The sequence below is a fragment of the Carcharhinus amblyrhynchos genome, unplaced genomic scaffold, assembly GCF_965287045.1.
Source record: "Carcharhinus amblyrhynchos unplaced genomic scaffold, sCarAmb.v2.hapA chromosome_249, whole genome shotgun sequence".
Lineage (NCBI taxonomy): Eukaryota > Metazoa > Chordata > Chondrichthyes > Carcharhiniformes > Carcharhinidae > Carcharhinus > Carcharhinus amblyrhynchos.
Window position 1 is genome coordinate 202,822 of NW_027649989.1, and position 23,124 is coordinate 225,945.

At 51.7% G+C, this 23,124-nt stretch overlaps 1 protein-coding gene across 1 annotated transcript in view; it reads left to right on the forward strand.

Moving 5' to 3' along the window:
• LOC145338926 (uncharacterized) overlaps positions 1-12,910 on the forward strand; it is a 36,023-nt gene extending 23,113 nt beyond the window's left edge. The window contains exons 3-7 of the mRNA XM_080183324.1: positions 2,771-3,039; positions 4,403-4,678; positions 5,046-5,321; positions 5,828-6,103; positions 12,722-12,910. Of these exons, the coding sequence (XP_080039450.1) occupies positions 2,914-3,039; positions 4,403-4,678; positions 5,046-5,321; positions 5,828-6,103; positions 12,722-12,910 (1,143 nt within the window). The 5' untranslated portion in view covers positions 2,771-2,913. The remainder of the gene's footprint in view (positions 1-2,770; positions 3,040-4,402; positions 4,679-5,045; positions 5,322-5,827; positions 6,104-12,721) is intronic.
• Positions 12,911-23,124: the final 10,214 nt, after the last annotated feature.

A 23,124-nucleotide genomic window follows, 5' to 3' on the forward strand; every position in this document is an offset into this window, starting at 1 on the left:
CAAAACACACTTCTGGGAGTGTTTATTGGAGGGACAGTGTCGAGGGACCTTTACTCTGTATCTAACCCCGTGCTGTACCTGTCCTGGGAGTGTTTGATGGGGACAGTGTAGAGGGAGCTTTACTCTGTATCGAACCTCGTGCTGTACCTGTCCTGGGAGCGTTTGATGGCGGGACAGTGTAGAGGGAGCTTTACTCTATCTAACCGCGTGCTGTACCTGTCCTGGGAGTATTTGATGGAGGGACAGATTGGGGGAAAGGCAAATTGTGCGGAGGGTGTGGAGAGTCTGCAGAAGGATCTAGATAGGCTGGGCGAATGGGCCAGGAAATGGCAAATGGAATTTAATGTTGGCAAGTGTGAGGTGGTCCACTTTGGTAGGAAGAATGGTAGGAAGGACTATTACTTACGGGGCGAAAAACTGCAGCAGGCGACGGTGCAGAGGGACCTCGGGGTCCTTGTGCATGAGTCGCAAAAACCCAGCCTGCAGGTGCAGCAGGTGGTCAGGAAGGCGAATGGGATGCTGGCCTTCATAGCGAGGGGGATTGAATATAAAAGTAGGGAGGTCTTGCTGCAGCTGTATAGGGCATTGGTGAGGCCGCAGCTGGAGTACTGTGTGCAGTTTTGGGCGCCGCACCTGCGCAAGGATATTTTGGCCTTGGAGGGAGTGCAGAGGAGGTTTACTAGGCTGATACCGGAGTTGAGGGGGTTGAGCTATGAGGAGAGGCTGAATAAACTAGGCTTGTACTCGTTAGAGTTTAGAAGAATGAGGGGAGATCTCATTGAGACGTATAAGATGATGAATGGGATGGATAGGATAGAGGTGGAAAGACTCTTCCCGCTCAAAAAAGACAGTAGGACTAGGGGGCACAGCCTCAAGATAAAGGGGGGGCGGTTCAGAACGGAGTTGAGGAGGAACTTCTTCACTCAAAGGGTGGTGAATCTCTGGAATTCTCTGCCCGTTGAAGTGGTGGAGGCTGCCTCGCTAAATATTTTTAAGAAGCGGGTTGATGGGTTTTTGATAAGAGAGGGGATTAAGGGTTATGGGGAGAGGGCGGGAAAGTGGAACTGAGCCACGACAGATCAGCCATGATCTTATTGAATGGCGGGGCAGGCTCGAAGGGCCAGATGGCCTACTCCTGCTCCTATTTCTTATGTTCTTATGTTCTTATGACAGTGCAGAGGGAGCTTTACTCTGTATCTAATACCGTGCTGTACCTGTCCTGGGAGTGTTTGATGGCGGGACAGCGTAGAGCGAGCTTTACTCTGTATCGAACCCTGTGCTGTACCTGTCCTGGGAGTGTTTGACGGGGGGACTGTGTAGCGGGAGCTTTACTCTGTATCTAACCCCGTGCTGCACCTGTCCTGGGGGTGTTTGATGGGGACAGTGTAGAGGGAGCTTTACCCTGTATCTAACCCTGTGCTATACCTGTCCTCGGAGTGTTTGATGGGGGACAGTGTAGAGGGAGCTTTACTCTGTATCTAACCCCGTGTTGTACCTGTCCTGGGAGTGTTTGATGGGGGGACAGTGTAGAGGGAGCTTTACGTTTTATCTAACCCCATGCTGTACCTGTCCTGGGACTGTTTGTTGGGGGACAGTGTAGAGGGAGCTTTACTCTGTATCAAACCCCGTGCTGTACCTGTCCTGGGAGTGTTTAATGGGGGACAGTGTAGAGGGAACTTTATTCTGTATCTGACCCCGTGCTGTACCTGTCCTGGGAATGTTTGATGGGGGGACAGTGTAGAGGGAGCTTTATCCTGTATCTAACCCCGTGCTGTACCTGTCCTGGGAGTGTTTGATGGGGTCAGTGTAGACAGAGCTTTACTCTGTACCTAACCCCGTGCTGTACCTGTCCTGGGAATGTATGATTGGAACAGTGGAAAGGGAGCTTTCCTCTGTATCTAACCCCGTGCTCCACCTGTCCTAGGGATGTTTATGTGGATAGTGTTGAGGATCTTTACACTTTATCTAAACCCGTGCTGTACCTGTCCTGGGAGTGATTCATGTCTAAGATGCTGGCGTTGGACTGGGGTAAACACAGTAAGAAGTCTCATGACACCAGGTTATAGTCCAACCTATCCTGGGAGTGTTTGATATGACAGGGTAGAAGGAGATTTACTCATAACCTAACCCTGTGCTGTATCTGTCCTGGGGGTGTTTGATGGGGACAGTGTAGAGGGAGCTTTACTCTGTATCTAACCCTGTGCTGTACCTGTCCTGGGAGTGTTTGACGGGTACAGTGTAGAGGGAGCTTAACTCTGTATCTAACCCCATGCTGTACCTGTCCTGGGACTGTTTGATGGGGGACAGTGTAGAGGGAGCTTTACCCTGTATCTAACCCCGTGCTGTACCTGTCCTGGGAGTATTTGATGGGACAGTGTAGAGGGGGCTTTACTCTGCATCTAACCCCGTGCTGTACCTGTTCTGGGAGTGTTTGATGGGGAACAGTTTCAAGGGAGCTTTACTCTGTATCTAACCCCGTGCTGTACCTGTCCTGGGAGTGTTTGATGGGACAGTGTAAAGGGGGCTTTACTCTGTATCTAACCCCGTGCTGAACCTGTTCTGGGAGTGTTTGATGGGGAACAGTGTCGAGGGAGCTTTACTCTGTATCTAACCCCGTGCTGTGCCTGTCCTGTGAGTGTTTGATGGAGGGACAGTGTAGAGGGAGCTTTACTCTGTATCTAACCCCGTGCTGTACCTGTTCTGGGAGTGTTTGATGGGGAACAGTGTCGAGGGAGCTTTACTCTGTAACTGACTCTGTTTTGTATTTCAGCTGCGAGATACACAGGGTACTACACAACGACTGAAGACCAGTCCACGAGCAATGCAGGATCTTCTGGGGAAGAAAGTCACTGAGCTGAAGAGTGATTTTAAGAAACAGTGACTGAGGAGGAAAAATCCTCATATGTTAAAGAGATGGACCCGCGATTGCCTCATGTCTTTCACCGCTTCTGCTCCGAATGCCGGCTGCAATTTCAGACTGCGGTTCGGGATTTGGAGGAAAACAAGCTGACAGATTTTGAGCAATACTGCAAGCAACAGGTATGCTGAATTAAACATAAAATGTGCTTTTGAATGGAGCTGTGTAGAAGGAGCTTTACTCTGTATCAAACCCCGTGCTGTACCTGTCCTGGGGGTGTTTGATGGGGGGACAGTGTAGAGGGAGCTTTACTCTGTATCTAATCCCGTGCTGTATCTGTCCTGGGAGTGTTTGATGGGGGGACAGTGTAGAGGGAGCTTTACTCTGTATCTAACCCCGTGCTGTACCTGTCCTGGGAGTGTTTGATGGGGGGACAGTGTAGAGGGAGCTTTACTCTGTATCTAACCCCGTGCTGTACCTGTCCTGGGAGTGTTTGATGGGGGACAGTGTAGAGGGGGCTTTACTCTGTACCTATCCCCGTGCTGTACCTGTCCTGGGAGTGTTTGATGGGGGACAGTGTAGAGGGAGCTTTACTCTGTATCTAACCCCGTGCTGTACCTGTCCTGGGAGTGTTTGATGGGGGACAATGCAGAGGGGGCCTCACTCAGGGACTGACTGTATTTTGTGTTTCAGAAACAAGGTACACAGGAAACTAAGCAACTGTTGAAGACCAGTCCACGAGCAATGCAGGATCTTCTGGAGATGAAAGTCTCTGACCTGAAGAATGATTTTAAGAAGCAGCTGACAGTGTCTGAGGGGCAAATATCCTCATATGTTAAAGAGTTGGACCAGCGACTGCGGAAGGTAGTTTATGAGTTCTGCAGCGATTACCAGCGGCTGTTTGAGAGTGCAGTTCGGGAACTGAAGGTAAGCAAGCTGAAAGATTTTGACCAATACTGCGAGGGACAGGTACACTAAATTATAAACAAAATGTGCTTGTGAATTGAGCTGTGTGGACGTAGCTTTACTCTGCAGCTAATCCCATGCTGGACCTGTCCTGGGAGTGTTTGATGGGAGGACAGTGTAGAGGGAGGTTTACTCTGTGTCTAACCCCGTGCTGTACCTGTCCTGGGAGTGTTTGATGGGGGACAGTGTAGAGGGAGCTTAACTCTATGTAACCCCGTGCTGTACCTGTCCTGGGAGTGTTTGATGGGGGGACAGTGAAGGGGAACTTTACTCTGTATCTAAGCCTGTGCTGTACCTGTCCCGGGAGTGTTTGATGGGGACAGTGTAGAGGGAGCTTTACGCTGTATCTAACCCCGTGCTGTACCTGTCCTGGGAGTGTTTGATGGGGACAGTGTAGAGGGAGCTTTACTCTGTATCTACCCCTGTGCGGTACCTGTCCTGGGAGTGTTTGATGGGGGAACAGTGTAGAGGGAGCTTTACTCTGTATCTAACCCCGTGCTGTACCTGTCCTGGGAGTGTTTGATGGGAGACAGTGTGGAGGGAGCTTTACTCTGTAACTGACTCTGTTTTGTATTTCAGATGCGAGATACACAGGGTACTACACAACTATTGAAGAACAGTCCACGAGCAATGCAGGATCTTCTGGAGGAGGAAGTCACTGAGCTGAAGAGTGATTTTAAGAAGCAGCTGACAGTGACTGAGGAGGAAACATCCTCAGATGTTAAAGAGATGGACCCGCGATTGCCTCATGTCTTTCAGCGCTTCTGCCCCGAATGCCGGCTGCAATTTCAGACTGCGGTTCAGGATTTGAAGGAAAACAAGCTGAAAGTTTTTCACCAATACTGCAAGCAACTGGTACACTGAATTAAAAATAAAATGGGCTTTTGAACGGTGCTGTGTAGAGGGAGCTTTACTCTGTATCTAACCCCGTGCTGTACCTGTCCTGGGAGTGTTTGATGGGGACAGTGTAGAGGGAGCTTTACCCTGTATCTAACCCCGTGCTGTACCTGTCCTGGGAGTGTTTGATGGGGGACATTGTAGAGGGAGCTTTACTCTGTATCTAACCCCGTGCTGTACCTGTCCTGGGAGTGTTTGATGGGGGACATTGTAGAGGGAGCTTTACTCTGTACCTAACCCCGTGCTGCACCTGTCCTGGGAGTGTTTGATGGTTGACATTGTAGAGGGAGATTTACTCTGTAACTGACTCTGTTTTGTATTTCAGATGCGAGATACACAGGATACTACACAACGATTGAAGACCAGTCCACAAGCAATGCAGGATCTTCTGGAGATGAAAGTCACTGAGCTGAAGAATGATTTTGAGAAGCAGCTGACAGTGACTGAGGAGGAAAAATCCTCATATGTTAAAGAGTTGGACCAGCGACTGCAGAATCTAGTTCATGACTTCTGCAGGAATTACCAGCAGCGATTTGAGAGAGTGGTTCGGGAATTGAAGGAAAACAAGCTGAAAGATTTTGACCAATACTGTGAGCAACAGGTACGCTAAATTAAAAATGAAATATGCTTTTGAATGGTGCTGTGTAGAGGGAGCTTCAGTCTGGATCTAACCCCGTGCTGTACCTGTCCTGGGAGTGTTTGATGGGGGGACAGTGTAGAGGGAGCTTTACTCTGTATCTAACCCTGTGCTGTACCTGTCCTGAGAGTGTTTGATGGGGGACAGTGTCGAGGGAGCTTTACTCTGTATCTAACCCTGTGCTGTACCTGTCCTGGGAGTGTTTGATGGGGGACAGTGTAGAGGGAGCTTTACTCTGTATCTAACCCTGTGCTGTACCTGTCCTGGGAGTGTTTGATGGGGGACAGTGTAGAGGAAGCTTTACTCTGTATCTAACCCTGTGCTGTACCTGTCCTGGGAGTGTTTGATGGGGGACAGTGTAGAGGAAGCTTTACTCTATCTAAACCTGTGCTGTACCATCCTGGGAGTGTTTGATGGGGGACAGTGTAGAGGGAGCTTTACTCTGTAACTGACTCTGTTCTATATTTCAGATACGAGATACACAGGGTACTACGCAACTATTGAAGACCAGTCCACGAGCAATGCAGGATCTTCTGGAGAAGAAAGTCACTGAACTGAAGAGTGATTTTAAGAAACAGCTGACAGTGACTGACGAGGAAACACCCTCATATGTTAAAGAGTTGGACCAGCGACTGCAGAATCTAGTTCATGACTTCTGCAGCGACTACCAGCAGCGATTTGAGAGAGCGGTTCGGGAATTGAAGAAAAACAAGCTGAAAGATTTTGACCAATACTGTGAGCAACAGGTACGCTAAATTAAAAATAAAATATGCTTTTGAATGGAGCTGTGTAGAGGGAGCTTCAGTCTGGATCTAACCCCGTGCTGTACCTGTCCTGGGAGTGTTTGATAGGGGAGAGTGTAGAGGGAGCTTTACTCTGTATCTAACCCCGTGCTGTACCTGTCCTGGGAGTGTTTGATGGAGGACAGTGTAGAGGGAGCTTTACTCTGTATCTAACCCCGTGCTGTACCTGTCCTGGGAGTGTTTGATGGGGGACAGTGTAGAGGGAGCTTTACTCTGTATCTAACCCCGTGCTGTACCTGTCCTGGGAGTGTTTGATGGGGGACAGTGTAGAGGGAGCTTTACTCTGTATCTCACCCCGTGCTGTACCTGTCCTGGGAGTGTTTGATGGGGACAGTGTAGAGGGAGCTTTACTCTGTATCTAACCCCGTGCTGTACCTGTCCTGGGAGTGTTTGATGGGGGACAGTGTAGAGGGAGCTTTACTCTGTATCTCACCCCGTGCTGTACCTGTCCTGGGAGTGTTTGATGGGGACAGTGTAGAGGGAGCTTTACTCTGTATCTAACCCCGTGCTGTACCTGTCCTGGGAGTGTTTGATTGGGCTCAATGTGAAGTGATCTTTTAAACATGAAAACATCGAAAAACTACAGCACAAGCAGGCCTTTTGGCCCACAAGTAGTGCCGAACATGTCCCCACGTACCAGGCTTACCTATAACCCTCCATCTTACTAATTTCCATGTATTTATCCAAATGTCTCAAATGATCGGAGCGAATCCGCCTCCACCACCACAGCCGGCAGCCCATTTCACTCACCCACCACCCTCTGAGTGAAAAACCTACCCGTGACATCTCCTCTGTACCTACTCCCCTGCACCTTCAACCTGTGTCCTCTTGTGACAACCATTTCAGCCCTGGTAAATAGCCTCTGAGAATCCACTCAATCTATGCCTCTGAACATCTTGCACACCTCTATCAGGTCACCTCTCATCCTTCGTCTCTCCGAGGAGAAAAGACCGAGCTCCCAATCCAGGCAACATCCTTGTAGATCTCCTCTGCACCCTTTCTATGGCTTCCACATCCTTCCTGTAATGAGGTGACCAGATCTGAGCACAGTACTCCAAGTGTGGTCTGACCAGGGTCTTATAAAGCTGCAGCATTATCTCCCGACTCCTAAACTCAATCCCTCGATTGATGAAGGCCAGTACACCACACGCCTTCTTAACCACATCCTCCACATGCGAAGCTGCTTTGAGCGCCCTCTGAACCCGGACCCCAAGATCCTTCTGATCTCCCACACTGCCAAGTGTCTTAACCTTAATATTATATTCTGTCATCAGATTTGATCTGCCAAAATGTACCTCTACACATTTATCTGGATTGAAGTCCATCTGCCACTTCTCCGCCCAGTCTTGCATCCTATGTATGTCACGCTGCAACTTCTGACATCCCTGCAGACTATCCACAAGACCACCAACATGTGTCATCAGCAAACTTACTAACCCATCCCTCCACTCCCTCATCCAGGTCATTTATAAAAATCACAAACAGCAAGGGTCCCAGAACAGATCCCTGGGTCACTCCACTGGTAACCGACCTCCATGCAGAATATGACCCATCTACAACCACTCTCTGCCTTCTGCGGGCAAGCCAGTTCTGGATCCACAAAGCAATGTCCCCTTGGATCCCATGCCCCTTCACTTTCTCAATAAGTCTTGCATGGGGCACGTTATCAAATGCCTTGCTGAATTCCATATAAACTACATCTACTGCTCTTCCTTCATCAATGTGTTTAGTCACATCCTCAAAAGATTCAATCAGGCTTGTCAGGTACGATCTGCCTTTGACAAAGCCGTGCTGACTATTCTTAATCATACTATACCTCTCCAAATGTTCATAAATCCTGTCTCTCAGGATCTTCTCCATCAACTTACCAACCAGTGAGGTTGGACTCATCAGTCTATAATTTCCAGGGCTATCTCTTCTCCCTTTCTTGAACAAAGGAATCACATCTGCAATCCTTTGGAACAACTCCTGTCTCCATCGATGATGCAAAGATCATCGCCAGAGGTTCAGCAATCTCTTCTCTCGCCTCCCACAGTAACCTGGGGCACATCCCATCTGGTCCCGACGACTTATCTATCCTGATGCTATTCAAAATAAGAACATAAGAAATAGGAGCAGGAGTAGGCCATCTAGCCCCTCAAGCCTGCCCCGCCATTCAATAAGATCATGGCTGATCTGAAGTGGATCAGTTCCACTTTCCTGCCTTCTCCCCATAACCCTTAATCCCCTTGCCTATCAAAAACCTATTTACCCGAGTCTTAAATATATTCAGTGAGGTCACCTCCACCACTTCAACAGGCAGAGAATTCCAGAGATTCACCACCCTTTGAGTGAAGAAGTTCCTCCTCAACTCCATTCTAAACTGCCCCCCCTTTATCTTGAGGCTGTGCCCTCGAGTCCTACTGTCCTTTCTGAGCAGGAAGAGTCTCTCCACCTCTACCCTATCCATCCCTTTCATCATCTTATACGTCTCAATGAGATCTCCCCTCATCCTTCTAAACTCTAACGAGTACAAGCCTAGTTTATTCAGCCTCTCCTCATAGTCCAACCCCCTCAACTCCGGTATCAGCCTAGTAAACCTCCTCTGCACTCCCTCCAAGGCGAAAATATCCTTGCGTAAGTGCAGTGACCAAAACTGCACACAGTACTCCAGCTGCGGCCTCACCAATGCCCTATACAGCTGCAGCAAGACCTCCCTACTTTTATATTCAATCCCCCTCGCTATGAAGGCCAGCATCCCATTCGCCTTCCTGACCACATGCTGCACCTGCAAGCTGGGTTTTTGCGACTTATGCACAAGGACCCCGAGGTCCCTCTGCACCGTCGCCTGCTGCAGTTTTTCGCCACGTAAGTAATAGTCCTTCCTACCATTATTCCTACCAAAGTGGACCACCTCACACTTGCCAACATTAAATTCCATTTGCCAGTTCCTGGCCCATTCGCCCAGCCTATCTAGATCCTTCTGCAGACTCTCCACACCCTCCGCACAATTTGCCGTTCCACCAATCTTTGTGTCATCAGCAAATTTCGACACCATACACTCGGTTCCCTCCAACACATCCTCTATCTTAATGTTCACATGGCCAAGCTTTTCAGTCCACTGTAAGTCTGAACTACAACCACCAAGATCCTTTTCCACTGTGAATACTGAAGTAAAGGATTCATTGAGCACCTCTGCAATTTCTACCGGTTCGATATAAACCTTCCCACCATCACACTTGACAGGTCCTATTCCTTCTTATCCTCTTGCTCTTCACATACTTGTAGAATGCCTTGGAGTTTTCCTTAATCCTGCCTGACAAGCCTTCTCATGACCCCTTCTGGCTCTCCTAATTTCCTTTTTTAGCTCCTTCCTACTAGCCGTATACTCTTCTAGATCTCTAACATTACCTCGCTCCCTGAACCTTTTGGAAGCTTTTCTTTTCCTCTTCACTAAATTCATTACAGCTTTCGTGCACCACGGTTCCTGTAACCTACCATAACTTCCCTGTCTCATTGGAACATTACTGTGCAGAACTCCAGACAAATATTCCCTGAAAATTTGCCACATTTCTTCTGCACATTTCCCTGAGAAAACCTCTTTCCAATTTTTCCTCTAATTTCCTGCCTGATAGCCTCATAATTCCCCTCACTCCAATTAAACACTTTGCTAGTTTGTCTGATCCTATCTCTGTCCAGTGCTAGTGTAAAGGAGATAGAATTATGATCACAATCCCCAAAATGCTTTCCCACTGAGAGATCAGACACCGGACCAGGTTCATTTCCCAATACCTAATAGAGTACAGCCTCTCCTCTTGTAGGCTTATCCACATACTGTGTCAAGAAACACACCGAACAAACTCCTGCCCATCCAAACCCCTGGCCTTAGGGATATTCCAATTGATATTTGGGAAATTAAAATCTCCCATCACGATAACTCTGTTATTATTACATCTTTCCAGGATCTGCTTCCCAATCTGTTCCTCAACATCCCTGTTACTGTTGGGTGGCCAATAGAAAATACCCAGTAAAGTTATCAACCCCTTCCTGTTCTGAACCTCCACCCACAGAGACTCCATAGACAATCCCTCCACGGCATCCACCTTCTCTACAGCTGTGACACTATCTCTGATCAACAGTACCACTCCCCCACCTCTTTTGCCTCCCTCCTGAAACATCTGAAATGCGGCACTTGAAGTATCCAGTCCTGTCCCTGAGACATCCAAGTCTGTGTAATGGCCACCACGTCACATTTCCAAGTAGCGATCCACGCTCTAAGCTCATCTACTTTATACACTACACTCCTGGCGTTAAAATGGACACATCTCAAACCTTTGGTCTGAGCGCTCCCCTTCTCTATCACCTGCCTGTCCTCCCTCTCACACTGTAGACAATCCCTTTCTATTTAGGAGCTAACCTCCTCTCTCCCTGTCACTTCAATTTGATTCCCACCCCCCAACCTTTCTAGTTTAAACTCTCCCCAGTAGCCTTAGCAAACCTCCCAGCCAGGATATTGGTCCCCCTGGGATTCAAGTGCAACCCATCCTTTTTGTACAGGTCACACCTGCCCCTAAAGAGGTCCCAATGATCCAGAATCATGAATCCCTGCCCCCTGCTCCAGTCCCTCAGTCCATTCATCCTCCACCTCAGTCCATTCCTACTCTCACTGTCTCATGGCACAGGCAGCAATCCCGAGATTACTACCTTTGCGGTCCTTCTTCTCAACTCCCTTCCTAACTCCTTATATTCTCCTTTCAGGACTTCTCCCTTTTCCTACCTATGTTAGTGGGACCAACATGTACCACAACCTCTGAGTCTTCTCCCTCCGACTCAGGATATCTTGGCTGCGATCAGAAACATCCCAGATCCTGGCACCAGGGAGGCAAACTACCATCCGAGTTCCTTGACGGCATCCGCAGAATCTCCTGTCTGACCCACTCACTCTCAAGTCCCCTTCCTCTTTCTTTCCCTACCCTTCTGAGCCACAGGACCGGACTCTGTGCCGGAAGCACGGCCACTGTTGCTTCCCCCAGGTAGTCTGTCCCCCTCAGAACAGTACTCAAACAGAAGTGCTTATTGTTAAGGGGCACAGCCACTGGGGTACTCTCTGGTACCTGACCTTTCCCGTTCCTAACCATGACCCAGATGTCTGCCTTCCATGGCCCTGGTGTGACCACCTGCCTGTAAGTCCTCTCTATCACCTCCTCGTTCTCCCTGATCAGATGAAGGTCATCGAGCTGCAGTTCCAGTTCCCTAACGCACTCCCTTAGGAGCCGCAGCTCAATGTACCAGCACAGATATGGACACCCGGGAGGCTAGGAGACTCCAGGACCTCCCACATCCGATAAGGTGCCCCATGTAAGGCTTATTGAGAAAGTGGGGGGGGGCATGGGACCCAAAGGGACATTGCTCTGTGGATCCAGAACTGGCTTGCCACAGAAGGCAAAGAGTGGCAATAGATGTTTGATGAGGGACAGTGTAGAGGGAGCATTACTCTGTATCTAACCCCGTGCTGTACCTGTCCTGGGAGTGGTGGATGGGGGGAGAGTGTAGAGGGAGCTTTACTCTGTATCTAACCCCGTGCTGTACCTGTCCTGGGAGTGTTTGATGGGGGGGGACAGTGTAGAGGGAGCTTTACTCTGTATCTAATCCCGTGCTGTACCTGTCCTGGGAGTGTTTGATGGGGGGACAGTGTAGAGGGAGCTTTACTCTGTATCTAACCCCGTGCTGTACCAGTCCTGGGAGTGTTTGATGGGGGGACAGTGTAGAGGGAGCTTTACTCTGTATCTAACCCCGTGCTGTACCAGTCCTGGGAGTGTTTGATGGGGAGAGTGTAGAGGGAGCTTTACTCTGTATCTAACCCCGTGCTGTCCCTGTCCTGGGAGTGTTTGACGGGGGACAGTGTAGAGGGAGCTTTACTCTGTATCTAACCCTGTGCTGTACCTGTCCTGGGAGTGTTTGATGGGGGGACAGTGTAGAGGGAGCTTTACTCTGTATCTAACCCCGTGCGGTACCTGTCCTGGGAGTGTTTGATGGGGGGACAGTGTAGAGGGAGCTTTACTCTGTATCTAATCCCGTGCTGTACCTGTCCTGGGAGTGTTTGATGGGGACAGTGTAGAGGGAGCTTTACTCTGTATCTAACCCCGTGCTGTCCCTGTCCTGGGAGTGTTTGATGGGGGGACAGTGTAGAGGGAGCTTTACTCTGTATCTAACCCCGTGCTGTCCCTGTCCTGGGAGTGTTTGATGGGGGACAGTGTAGAGGGAGCTTTACTCTGTATCTAATCCCGTGCTGTCCCTGTCCTGGGAGTGTTTGATGGGGGACAGTGTAGAGGGAGCTTTACTCTGTATCTAACCCCGTGCTGTACCTGTCCTGGGAGTGTTTGATGGGGGACAGTGTAGAGGGAGCTTTACTCTGTATCTAACCCCGTGCTGTACCTGCCCTGGGAGTGTTTGATGGGGGACAGTGCAGAGGGAGCTTTACTCTGTATCTAATCCCGTGCTGTACCTGTCCTGGGAGTGTTTGATGGGGGACAGTAAGGGAGATTATGCTTCATCTCACTCTGTTTATTATGTGGTTTTCAGAAGCAGGGTTGTATACCCAAGAAGAAGAAGAAGACCAAACTTAAGAAAAAGGCGAAGAAGATTCTCCGTGATTTTGGGCGCTGTCTGTGTGACGATTACCCTGAGAAGCAGTCAGTGGTTGCTGAGCTTCATGAAGAGATGTGGAGATTGATCGGAGAACTACACAGGGTCGATCCTGTTAAATTCTGAAATGTTTTTGTGATGATGGTTGGAGCTGTGGGACTGATTGTGTGTCTTTCCTCACTGTCCCATGGTCACGGGCACTGCTGCTTTTGCCAATATGATTGAGGGAGGTGGTGAGGGTTCCTGGTTCAGTTCAGGGGGTTTGATGGTGAGTGACTCGGGGAGAAGGTTGGTGAAAACACGATGTGGAACAAGAACTGCTGAAGTGACAGGGTTGGACTGGGATGTAACCACTGACCGGATGAGATGACCACCTTCAATAAAGATCGAACCTCAATTGGAACTGGGAAATTAGACAGCTTGTGTCTTTATAAAACCGGCTTTCAGTCCGTGAATTAAATATTCAATGTTAAAATGAAGAGAATCTTGGGATATTTGTGATTTGGAAATACTGCATCATGTGAAGGAATCACCGAATAAAGAAAATATTCTCAATTTAACCAAAGCTTTCAGTCTGTCATTCATTTCCATTTCACACACCGAGTCTGAGGCTGGGAGGACCAGTTCCTCCCTTTCATAAAACTGTACTGGCAACTGGAGGTTGATTCAGTGCTGAGAGAGTCCCGCACTGTGGGAGGGTCAGTGCTGAGAGAGTCCCGCAGTGTGTGAGGTCAGTGCTGAGGGAGCGCCGCACTGTGGGAGGGTCAGTGCTGAGGGAGCGCCGCACTGTGGGAGGGTCAGTGCTGAGAGAGACCCGCACTGTGGGGGGGTCGGTGCTGAGGGAGTCCCGCACTGTGGGAGGGTCAGTGCTGAGGGAGTCCCGCAGTGTGGGAGGGTCGGTGCTGAGGGAGCGCCGCACTGTGGGAGGGTCAGTGCTGAGAGAGTCCCGCACTGTGGGAGGGTCTGTGCTGAGGGAGCGCCGCACTGTGGGAGGGTCAGTGCTGAGGGAGTCCCGCACTGTGGGAGGGTCGGTGCTGAGGGAGCACCGCACTGTGGGAGGGTAAGTGCTGACCTCTCCCTCTCTCACGCACACACTGTCTCTCTCACACCCTCTCTCTAGCACACCCTCTCTCACACACACCCTCTCTCTCACACTCACACAGTCTCTCTCTCACACACACACACTCTCTCTCTCCCACACACACACACACACTCTCTCTCTCCCCCACACACACACACTCTCTCACTCACACACACTCTCTGCCTGATAGGCTCCCCTGGAAACTCCCAGCCACCTGATGAAGGGACAGGCTGTCCCAAAAGCTAAAAATAAACCTGTTTGGACTTTAAACTGGTGTGGGATTTCTTTGTGTTTTACCCCAGTCCAACGCCGGCATCTGCACATCATGACCTTGGAACCACCTCAGCAGTGAAATAAGTGAAGCTAATTTCGGAATGTGAGTTGATGTATAACCAGCACCATTCCGCCCTGGCAAGTACGAATGGTTGTGAGAGTCAGAAATTTGGCATTTTTGTATTTGTCCTAAAGAGCGTCAAAGAGACAACTTTGGATACATGTCCCATCTTGTCAGCAAAGGATAACTTGCCAAGGAGAAAATGAACAGTGTTTGGCCCACAGTGCTTTTTAATCATTTGTTACAGTAAAGGTTTGTGAAATCTTGACCGGTTAGAGGATAGAGGTGAGAGAATTTAACACCACAACATTCAGGAAAAGACAATGACAGTATGGACAGGACGGGGACAAGGAGAAGGCTGGCGGTTCGAATCCCAGAGAGTGCTCATCTTCGTGGGTTCAAACGGGGAAGAGTAGGAGGTCCGTCTGTCTGGAAGACAGTCGGCGAATCCCGGGAATGCCCCGACCTCAGGCCTGATCGCGCGTCTTGTAAAGTTGAGCCAGGACTTCTTGTGCCTCGTTCACCCCGTGTTCCGCCGCCCTGGAAAGTAGTCCCTCCATCTCCCTAGAACCGAGGAGGAGGGGTGGAATTGCGAGGGTGAATCACTCGGAGAGTGGGATTTCCCATCTCAAATCCAGCTCAGTCACTCATACCAACCCTTCCCAAACCCCAGCTTTCCCACTCACTCCAACCCCCGACACCCCCTCCCATTCTCTGTAACCTCCTCCAACCCCCTACACCCCCTCCCTATCTCTGTAACCTCCTCCAACCCCCTACACCCCCTCCCTATCTCTGTAACCTCCTCCAACCCCCTACACCCCCTCCCAATCTCTGTAACCTCCTCCAACCCCCGACACCCCCTCCCATTCTCTGTAACCTCCTCCAACCCCCTACACCCCCTCCCTATCTCTGTCACCTCCTCCAGCCCCCTACACCCCCTCCCTATCTCTGGAACCTCCTCCAGCCCCCTACACCCCCTCCTTATCTCTGTAACCTCCTCCAGCCCCCTACACCCCCTCCCTATCTCTGTAACCTCCTCCAGCCCCCGACACCCCCTCCCTATCTCTGTAACCTCCTCCAACCCCCTACACCCCCTCCCATTCTCTGTAACCTCCTCCAGCCCCCGACACCCCCTCCCTATCTCTGTAACCTCCTCCAACCCCCTACACCCCCTCCCATTCTCTGTAACCTCCTCCAGCCCCCTACACCCCCCTCCCTATCTCTGTAACCCCCTCCATCCCCCCTACACCCCCTCCCTATCTCTGTAACCTCCTCCAGCCCCCTACACCCCCTCCCTATCTCTGTAACCTCCTCCAGCCCCCTACACCCATTCCCTATCTCTGGAACCTCCTCCAGCCCCCTACACCCACTCCCTATCTCTGGAACCTCCTCCAGCCCCCTACACCCCCCTCCCTATCTCTGGAACCTCCTCCAGTCCCCTACACCCCCTCCCTATCTCTGTAACCCCCTCCATCCCCCCTACACCCCCTCCCTATCTCTGTAACCTCCTCCAGCCCCCTACACCCCCTCCCTATCTCTGTAACCTCCTCCAGCCCCCTACACCCCCTCCTTATCTCTGTAACCCCCTCCAGCCCCCTACACCCCCTCCCTATCTCTGTAACCTCCTCCAGCCCCCTACACCCACTCCCTATCTCTGGAACCTCCTCCAGCCCCCTACACCCCCCTCCCTATCTCTGGAACCTCCTCCAGTCCCCTACGCCCCCTCCCTATCTCTGGAACCTCCTCCAGACCCCCTACACCCCCTCCCTATCTCTGTAACCTCCTCCAGCCCCCCTACACCCCCTCCCTATCTCTGTAACCCCCTCCAGCCCCCTACACTCCCTCCCTATCTCTGTCACCTCCTACGACCCTCCGAGATCTCTGTGTTCCTCCAATTCCTGCCTCTCGAGCATCCCCCGATTCCCATCACTCCCCCATTGGTGGACATGCCTTCAGCTGCCCTCTGGTTGGGAATTCCATCCCGAAACCTCTCCATCTCTCTCTCCCTCTCCCCACCCCCCCACCCCAACCATGTCTCTCTCCCTGTTTCTCTCTGTCTCTCTGCCAGTCTCTCTGTCTCTCCCCTCTCTCTGTCTCTCTCCACTCTCTATCACCACTCTCTGTCTCTCTCTGTGTGTCTCTCTCTGTGTCTCTCTCTCCCCCTCTGTCTCTCTCTCTCTGTGTCTCTCTCTCTGTCCCTCTGTCTCTCTCTGTCTCTCTCTCTCCCCCTCTGTCTCTCTGTCCCTGTCTCTCTGTCTCTCCCCTCTCTCTGTGTCTCTCTCTCCCCCTCTGTCTCTCTCTGTGTCTCTCTCTCCCCCTCTGTCTCTCTCTGTCTCTCTCTCTCCCCCTCTGTCTCTCTCTGTCTCTCTCTCCCCCTCTGTCTCTCTCTCCCCCTCTGTCTCTCTCTGTGTCTCTCTCTCTCTCTGTCTCTCTGTCCCTGTCTCTCTGTCTCTCCCCTCTCTCTGTCTCTCTCCCTCTCTCTGTGTGTCTCCCTCCCTCTCTCCACACAGGGAGATTCAGTTTCTCACACAGGAATTATTTCCCAGGGGGACAGAGACTGACTCACCGATCTTCCACAGAGCTAGTTATCTGTTTCAGTTTACCCACAGCGAGGTTGTAGGAGGACAGAGGATGGCCCTGATCGGCTGCTTTCCTGGGGAGAGAGAGACGCACTGTCACATCTTTCTATTCAAAACAGTCAGAGTGCACAGCACACAGCCCCCACAGTGCGGGACTCCCTCAGCACTGACCCTCCCACAGTGCGGGACTCCCTCAGCACTGACCCTCCCACAGTGCGGGACTCCCTCAGCACTGACCCTCCCACAGTGCGGGACTCCCTCAGCACCGACCCTCCCACAGTGCGGGACTCCCTCAGCACCGACCCTCCCACAGTGCGGGACTCCCTCAGCACCGACCCTCCCACAGTGCGGGACTCCCTCAGCACCGACCCTCCCACAGTGCGGGACTCCCTCAGCACTCACCCTCCCACAGTGCGGGACTCCCTCAGCACCGACCCTCCCACAGTGCGGGACTCCCTCAGCACTCACCCTCCCACAGTGCGGGACTCCCTCAGCACCGACCCTCCCACAGTGCGGGACTCCCTCAGCACCGACCCTCCCACAGTGCGGGACTCCCTCAGCACCGACCCTCCCACAGTGCGGGACTCCCTCAGCACTGACCCTCCCACAGTGCGGGACTCCCTCAGCACTGACCCTCCCACAGTGCGGGACTCCCTCAGCACTGACCCTCCCACAGTGCGGGACTCCCTCAGCACTGACCCTCCCACAGTGCGACGCTCCCTCAGCACCGACCCTCCCACAGTGCGGGACTCCCTCAGCACCGACCCTCCCACAGTGCGGGACTCCCTCAGCACCGACCCTCCCACAGTGCGGGACTCCCTCAGCACCGACCCTCCCACAGTGCGGGACTCCCTCAGCACCGACCCTCCCACAGTGCGGGACTCCCTCAGCACTGACCCTCCCACAGTGCGGGACTCCCTCAGCACCGACCCTCCCACAGTGCGGGACTCCCTCAGCACCGACCCTCCCACAGTGCGGGACTCCCTCAGCACCGACCCTCCCACAGTGCGGGACTCCCTCAGCACCGACCCTCCCACAGTGCGGGACTCCCTCAGCACTGACCCTCCCACAGTGCGGGACTCCCTCAGCACCGACCCTCCCACAGTGCGGGACTCCCTCAGCACCGACCCTCCCACAGTGCGGGACTCCCTCAGCACCGACCCTCCCACAGTGCGGGACTCCCTCAGCACCGACCCTCCCACAGTGCGGGACTCCCTCAGCACCGACCCTCCCACAGTGCGGGACTCCCTCAGCACCGACCCTCCCACAGTGCGGGACTCCCTCAGCACTGACCCTCCCACAGTGCGGGACTCCCTCAGCACTGACCCTCCCACAGTGCGGGACTCCCTCAGCACTGACCCTCCCCACAGTGCGGGGCTCCCTCAGCACCGACCCTCCCCACAGTGCGGGACTCCCTCAGCACTGACCCTCCCCACAGTGCGGGACTCCCTCAGCACTGACCCTCCCCACAGTGCGGGACTCCCTCAGCACTGACCCTCCCACAGTGCGGGACTCCCTCAGCACTGACCCTCCCACAATGCGGGACTCCCTCAGCACTGACCCTCCCACAGTGCGGTGCTCCCTCAGCACTGACCCTCCCACAGTGCGGGTTTTGACCGCTGCCCAGATTTGTGAAGATGAGATAAATGAAAGAACAGGAAGACTGGGTGTAATTCAGACGTGTTTTATTTGGAAAGTAGTTATTCACACAGATTGTGTTGATAAAACAAGCAGCGATAGCTGGGAGGCCCAAACCCCTCTCATTTCACACCCTGATTTTCCATTCTCACTCCTCAGTTCATGGAAATTATTGGTTTGATGGATTCTGTGGAGTTTGCTGTTGTCTGCAGACATTTCCCTTGTTTTTGGACCCAGCCATTCAGATTCTAAAGCACAGAGTGCCCACTGCCCGCAGTGTCCACATCCGCATCATTCCCCCGCTCAATATATTACAGCAAGGACATCAGATTAAACCCTGTAAAATCCCCCAGACCTGCCCTGGTTAACGCCCCGAAAAGAAGATCCTTCACAGGAGACCGATGCGCAATCCCATACCCACACGCGCCAGGGGATATATCACAAAAGCTAAGCCGTCTATCAACCAGGGAGCTATCCATGCTCCAGCACCCAGAATCCCCAGAACTATCATCACCCAAGAGACACCGAACATAAAAGCTGTGATTATTATATACAGACTTCCTGCATCAAATGCAATCGCCATCAGGAACATCACCCAGTTCAATATGTATTTCTTGCGGTATTCACGACAGAACAAATCGACTTCAGATTTGATAGATTTCTCAAGTTCCTGCGTCTGATCCTCCTTTTCCCTTCCATTCCCGTCCACACTCCTTCCAAAATCAGCCAACAGCTCCTCGGCCTGGTTCTCCACTTCACGTCTCATAAAACCCAGACAGACCGTCATGTTTCCAAAGTAACGGTGTGGAGAACACTACCGAACAACACAAAACACAGGGTTAGATACAGAGTAAAGCTCCCTCTACACTGTCCCCCCATCAAACACTCCCAGGACAGGTACAGCACAGGGTTAGATACAGAGTAAAGCTCCCTCTACACTGTCCCCCCATCAAACACTCCCAGGACAGGGACAGCACGGGGTTAGATACAGAGTAAAGCTCCCTCTACACTGTCCCCCCATCAAACACTCCCAGGACAGGTACAGCACGGGGTTAGATACAGAGTAAAGCTCCCTCTACACTGTCCCCATCAAACACTCCCAGGACAGGTACAGCACAGGGTTAGATACAGAGTAAAGCTCCCTCTACACTGTCCCCCATCAAACACTCCCAGGACAGGTACAGCACGGGGTTAGATACAGAGTAAAGCTCCCTCTACACTGTCCCCCCATCAAACACTCCCAGGACAGGTACAGCACGGGGTTAGATACAGAGTAAAGCTCCCTCTACACTGTCCCCCCATCAAACACTCCCAGGACAGGTACAGCACGGGGCAAGATACAGAGTAAAGCTCCCTCTACACTGTCCCCCCATCAAACACTCCCAGGACAGGTACAGCACGGGGTTAGATACAGAGTAAAGCTCCCTCTACACTGTCCCCCCATCAAACACTCCCAGGACAGGTACAGCACGGGGTTAGATACAGAGTAAAGCTCCCTCTACACTGTCCCCATCAAACACTCCCAGGAAGGTACAGCATGGGGTTAGATACAAAGTAAAGCTCCCTCTACACTGTCCCCATCAAACACTCCCAGGACAGGTACAGCACGGGGTTAGATACAGAGTAAAGCTCCCTCTACACTGTCCCCATCAAACACTCCCAGGAAGGTACAGCATGGGGTTAGATACAAAGTAAAGCTCCCTCTACACTGTCCCCCCATCAAACAGTCCCAGGAAGGTACAGCATGGGGTTAGATACAAAGTAAAGCTCCCTCTACACTGTCCCCCCATCAAACACTCCCAGGAAGGTACAGCACGGGGTTAGATACAGAGTAAAGCTCCCTCTACACTGTCCCCCCATCAAACACTCCCAGGACAGGTACAGCACGGGGTTAGATACAGAGTAAAGCTCCCTCTACACTGTCCCCCATCAAACACTCCCAGGACAGGTACAGCACGGGGTTAGATACAGAGTAAAGCTCCCTCTACACTGTCCCCCATCAAACACTCCCAGGACAGGTACAGCACGGGGTTAGATACAGATTAAAGCTCCCTCTACACTGTCCCCCATCAAACACTCCCAGGACAGGTACAGCACGGGGTTAGATACAGAGTAAAGCTCCCTCTACACTGTCCCCCCATCAAACACTCCCAGGACAGATACAGCATGGGGTTAGATACAGAGTAAAGCTCCCTCTACACTGTCCCCCATCAAACACTCCCAGGACAGGTACAGCACGGGGTTAGATACAGAGTAAAGCTCCCTCTACACTGTCCCCCCCATCAAACACTCCCAGGACAGATACAGCATGGGGTTAGATACAGAGTAAAGCTCCCTCTACACTGTCCCCCCCATCAAACACTCCCAGGACAGATACAGCATGGGGTTAGATACAGAGTAAAGCTCCCTCTACACTGTCCCCCATCAAACACTCCCAGGACAGGTACAGCACGGGGTTAGATACAGAGTAAAGCTCCCTCTACACTGTCCCCCCCATCAAACACTCCCAGGACAGATACAGCATGGGGTTAGATACAGAGTAAAGCTCCCTCTACACTGTCCCCCCATCAAACACTCCCAGGACAGGTACAGCACGGGGTTAGATACAGAGTAAAGCTCCCTCTACACTGTCCCCCCATCAAACACTCCCAGGACAGGTACAGCGCGAGGTTAGATACAGAGTAAAGCTCCCTCTACACTGTCCCCCATCAAACACTCCCAGGACAGGTACAGCACGGGGTTAGATACAGAGTAAATCTCCCTCTACACTGTCCCCCCATCAAACACTCCCAGGACAGGTACAGCACGGGGTTAGATACAGAGTAAAGCTCCCTCTACACTGTCCCCCCATCAAACACTCCCAGGACAGGTACAGCACGGGGTTAGATACAGAGTAAAGCTCTCTGCACACAGCTCCATTCAAAACCACATTTGATTTTTAATTTAGCCTACCTTTTGCTCACAATATTGATGAAACTCTTCCAGCTTGACTTCTTTCAAATCCCAAACTGCACTCTCAAATAATCCCTGGTATTCGCGATTGAAGTCATCAAATACATTCCGCAATTGCTGGTCCAACTCTTGAACATATGAGGATTTTTCCCCCTCAGTCACTGTCAGCTGCTTTTGAAAATCATTCTTCAGCTCAGTGACTTTCTTCTCCAGAAGATCCTGCATTGCTCGTGGACTGGTCGTCAATCGTTGTGTAGAATCCTGTGTATCTCGCATCTGAAATAGAAAACAGAGTCAGTTACAGAGTGAAGCCCCACTAAACTGTCCCCATCAAACACTCCCAGGACAGGTACAGCACGGTGTTAGATACAGAGTAAAGCTCCCGCCACACTATCCCTCATCAAACACTCCCAGTTCAGGGATAGCACGGGGTTAGACAGCGATTAAAGCACCCTCTTCACTGCCCCGATCAAACACTCCCAGGACAGGTTCAGCACTGCGTTAGATGCAGAGTAAAGCTCCCTTGACACTGTCCCCAGCAAACACTCTCAAGGACAGGTACAGCACAGGGTTCGATACAGAATAAAGCTCCTTCTACACTGTCCCCCATCAAACACTCTGAAGACATGTACAGCACAGGGTGAGATATTGAGTAAAGCTCCCTCTACACTGTCCCCCATCAAACACTCCCAGGACAGGTACAGCACGGGGTTAGATACAGAGTAAAGCTCCCTCTACACTGTCCCCCATCAAACACTCCCAGGACAGGTACAGCACGGGGTTAGATACAGAGTAAAGCTCCCTCGACTCTGTCCCCCATCAAACACTCCCAGGACAGGTACAGCACGGGGTTAGATGCAGAGTAAAGCTCCCTCTACACTGTACCCCATCAAACACTCCCACGACAGGTACAGCACTGGGTTAGATGCAGAGTAAAGCTCCCTCTACACTGTCCCCCATCAAACACTCCCAACACAGGTCCAGCACTGGGGAGGATACAGAGTAAAGCTCCCTCTACACTGTCCCCCCATCAAACACTCCCAGGACAGGTACAGCACGGGGTTAGATACAGAGTAAAGCTCCCTCGACACTGTCCCCCCATCAAACACTCCCAGGACAGGTACAGCACGGGGTTAGATACAGAGTAAAGCTCCCTCTACACTGGCCCCCCATCAAACACTCCCAGGGCAGGTACAGCACATTTTTAGATACAGAGTAAAGCTCCCTCTGCACTGTCCCCCATCAATCCTTCCCAGGACAGTGCAGCACGGGGTTAGATACAGAGTAAATCTCCCTCTACACTGTCCCCCATCAAACACTCCCAGGACAGGTACAGCACGGGGTTAGATACAGAGTAAATCTCCCTCTACACTGTCCCCCATCAAACACTCCCAGGACAGGTACAGCACGGGTTTAGATACAGAGTAAAGCTCCCTCTACACTGTCCCCCCATCAAACACTCCCAGGACAGGTACAGCACGGCGTTAGATACAGAGTAAAGCACCCTCTACACTGTCCCCCCATCAAACACTCCCAAGACAGCTACAGTATTGGGTTAGATACAGAGTAATGTTCCCTCGACACTGTCCCCTCATCGAACACTCCCAGGACAGGTACAGCATGGGGTTGGATACTGAGTAAAGCTCCCTCTACACTGTCCCCATCAAACACTCCTAGGACAGGTACAGAACTGATGCTATACACTTTATACATCGATGACATTTTCTTCCTTTGGATTCATGGTGAACAGTCACTG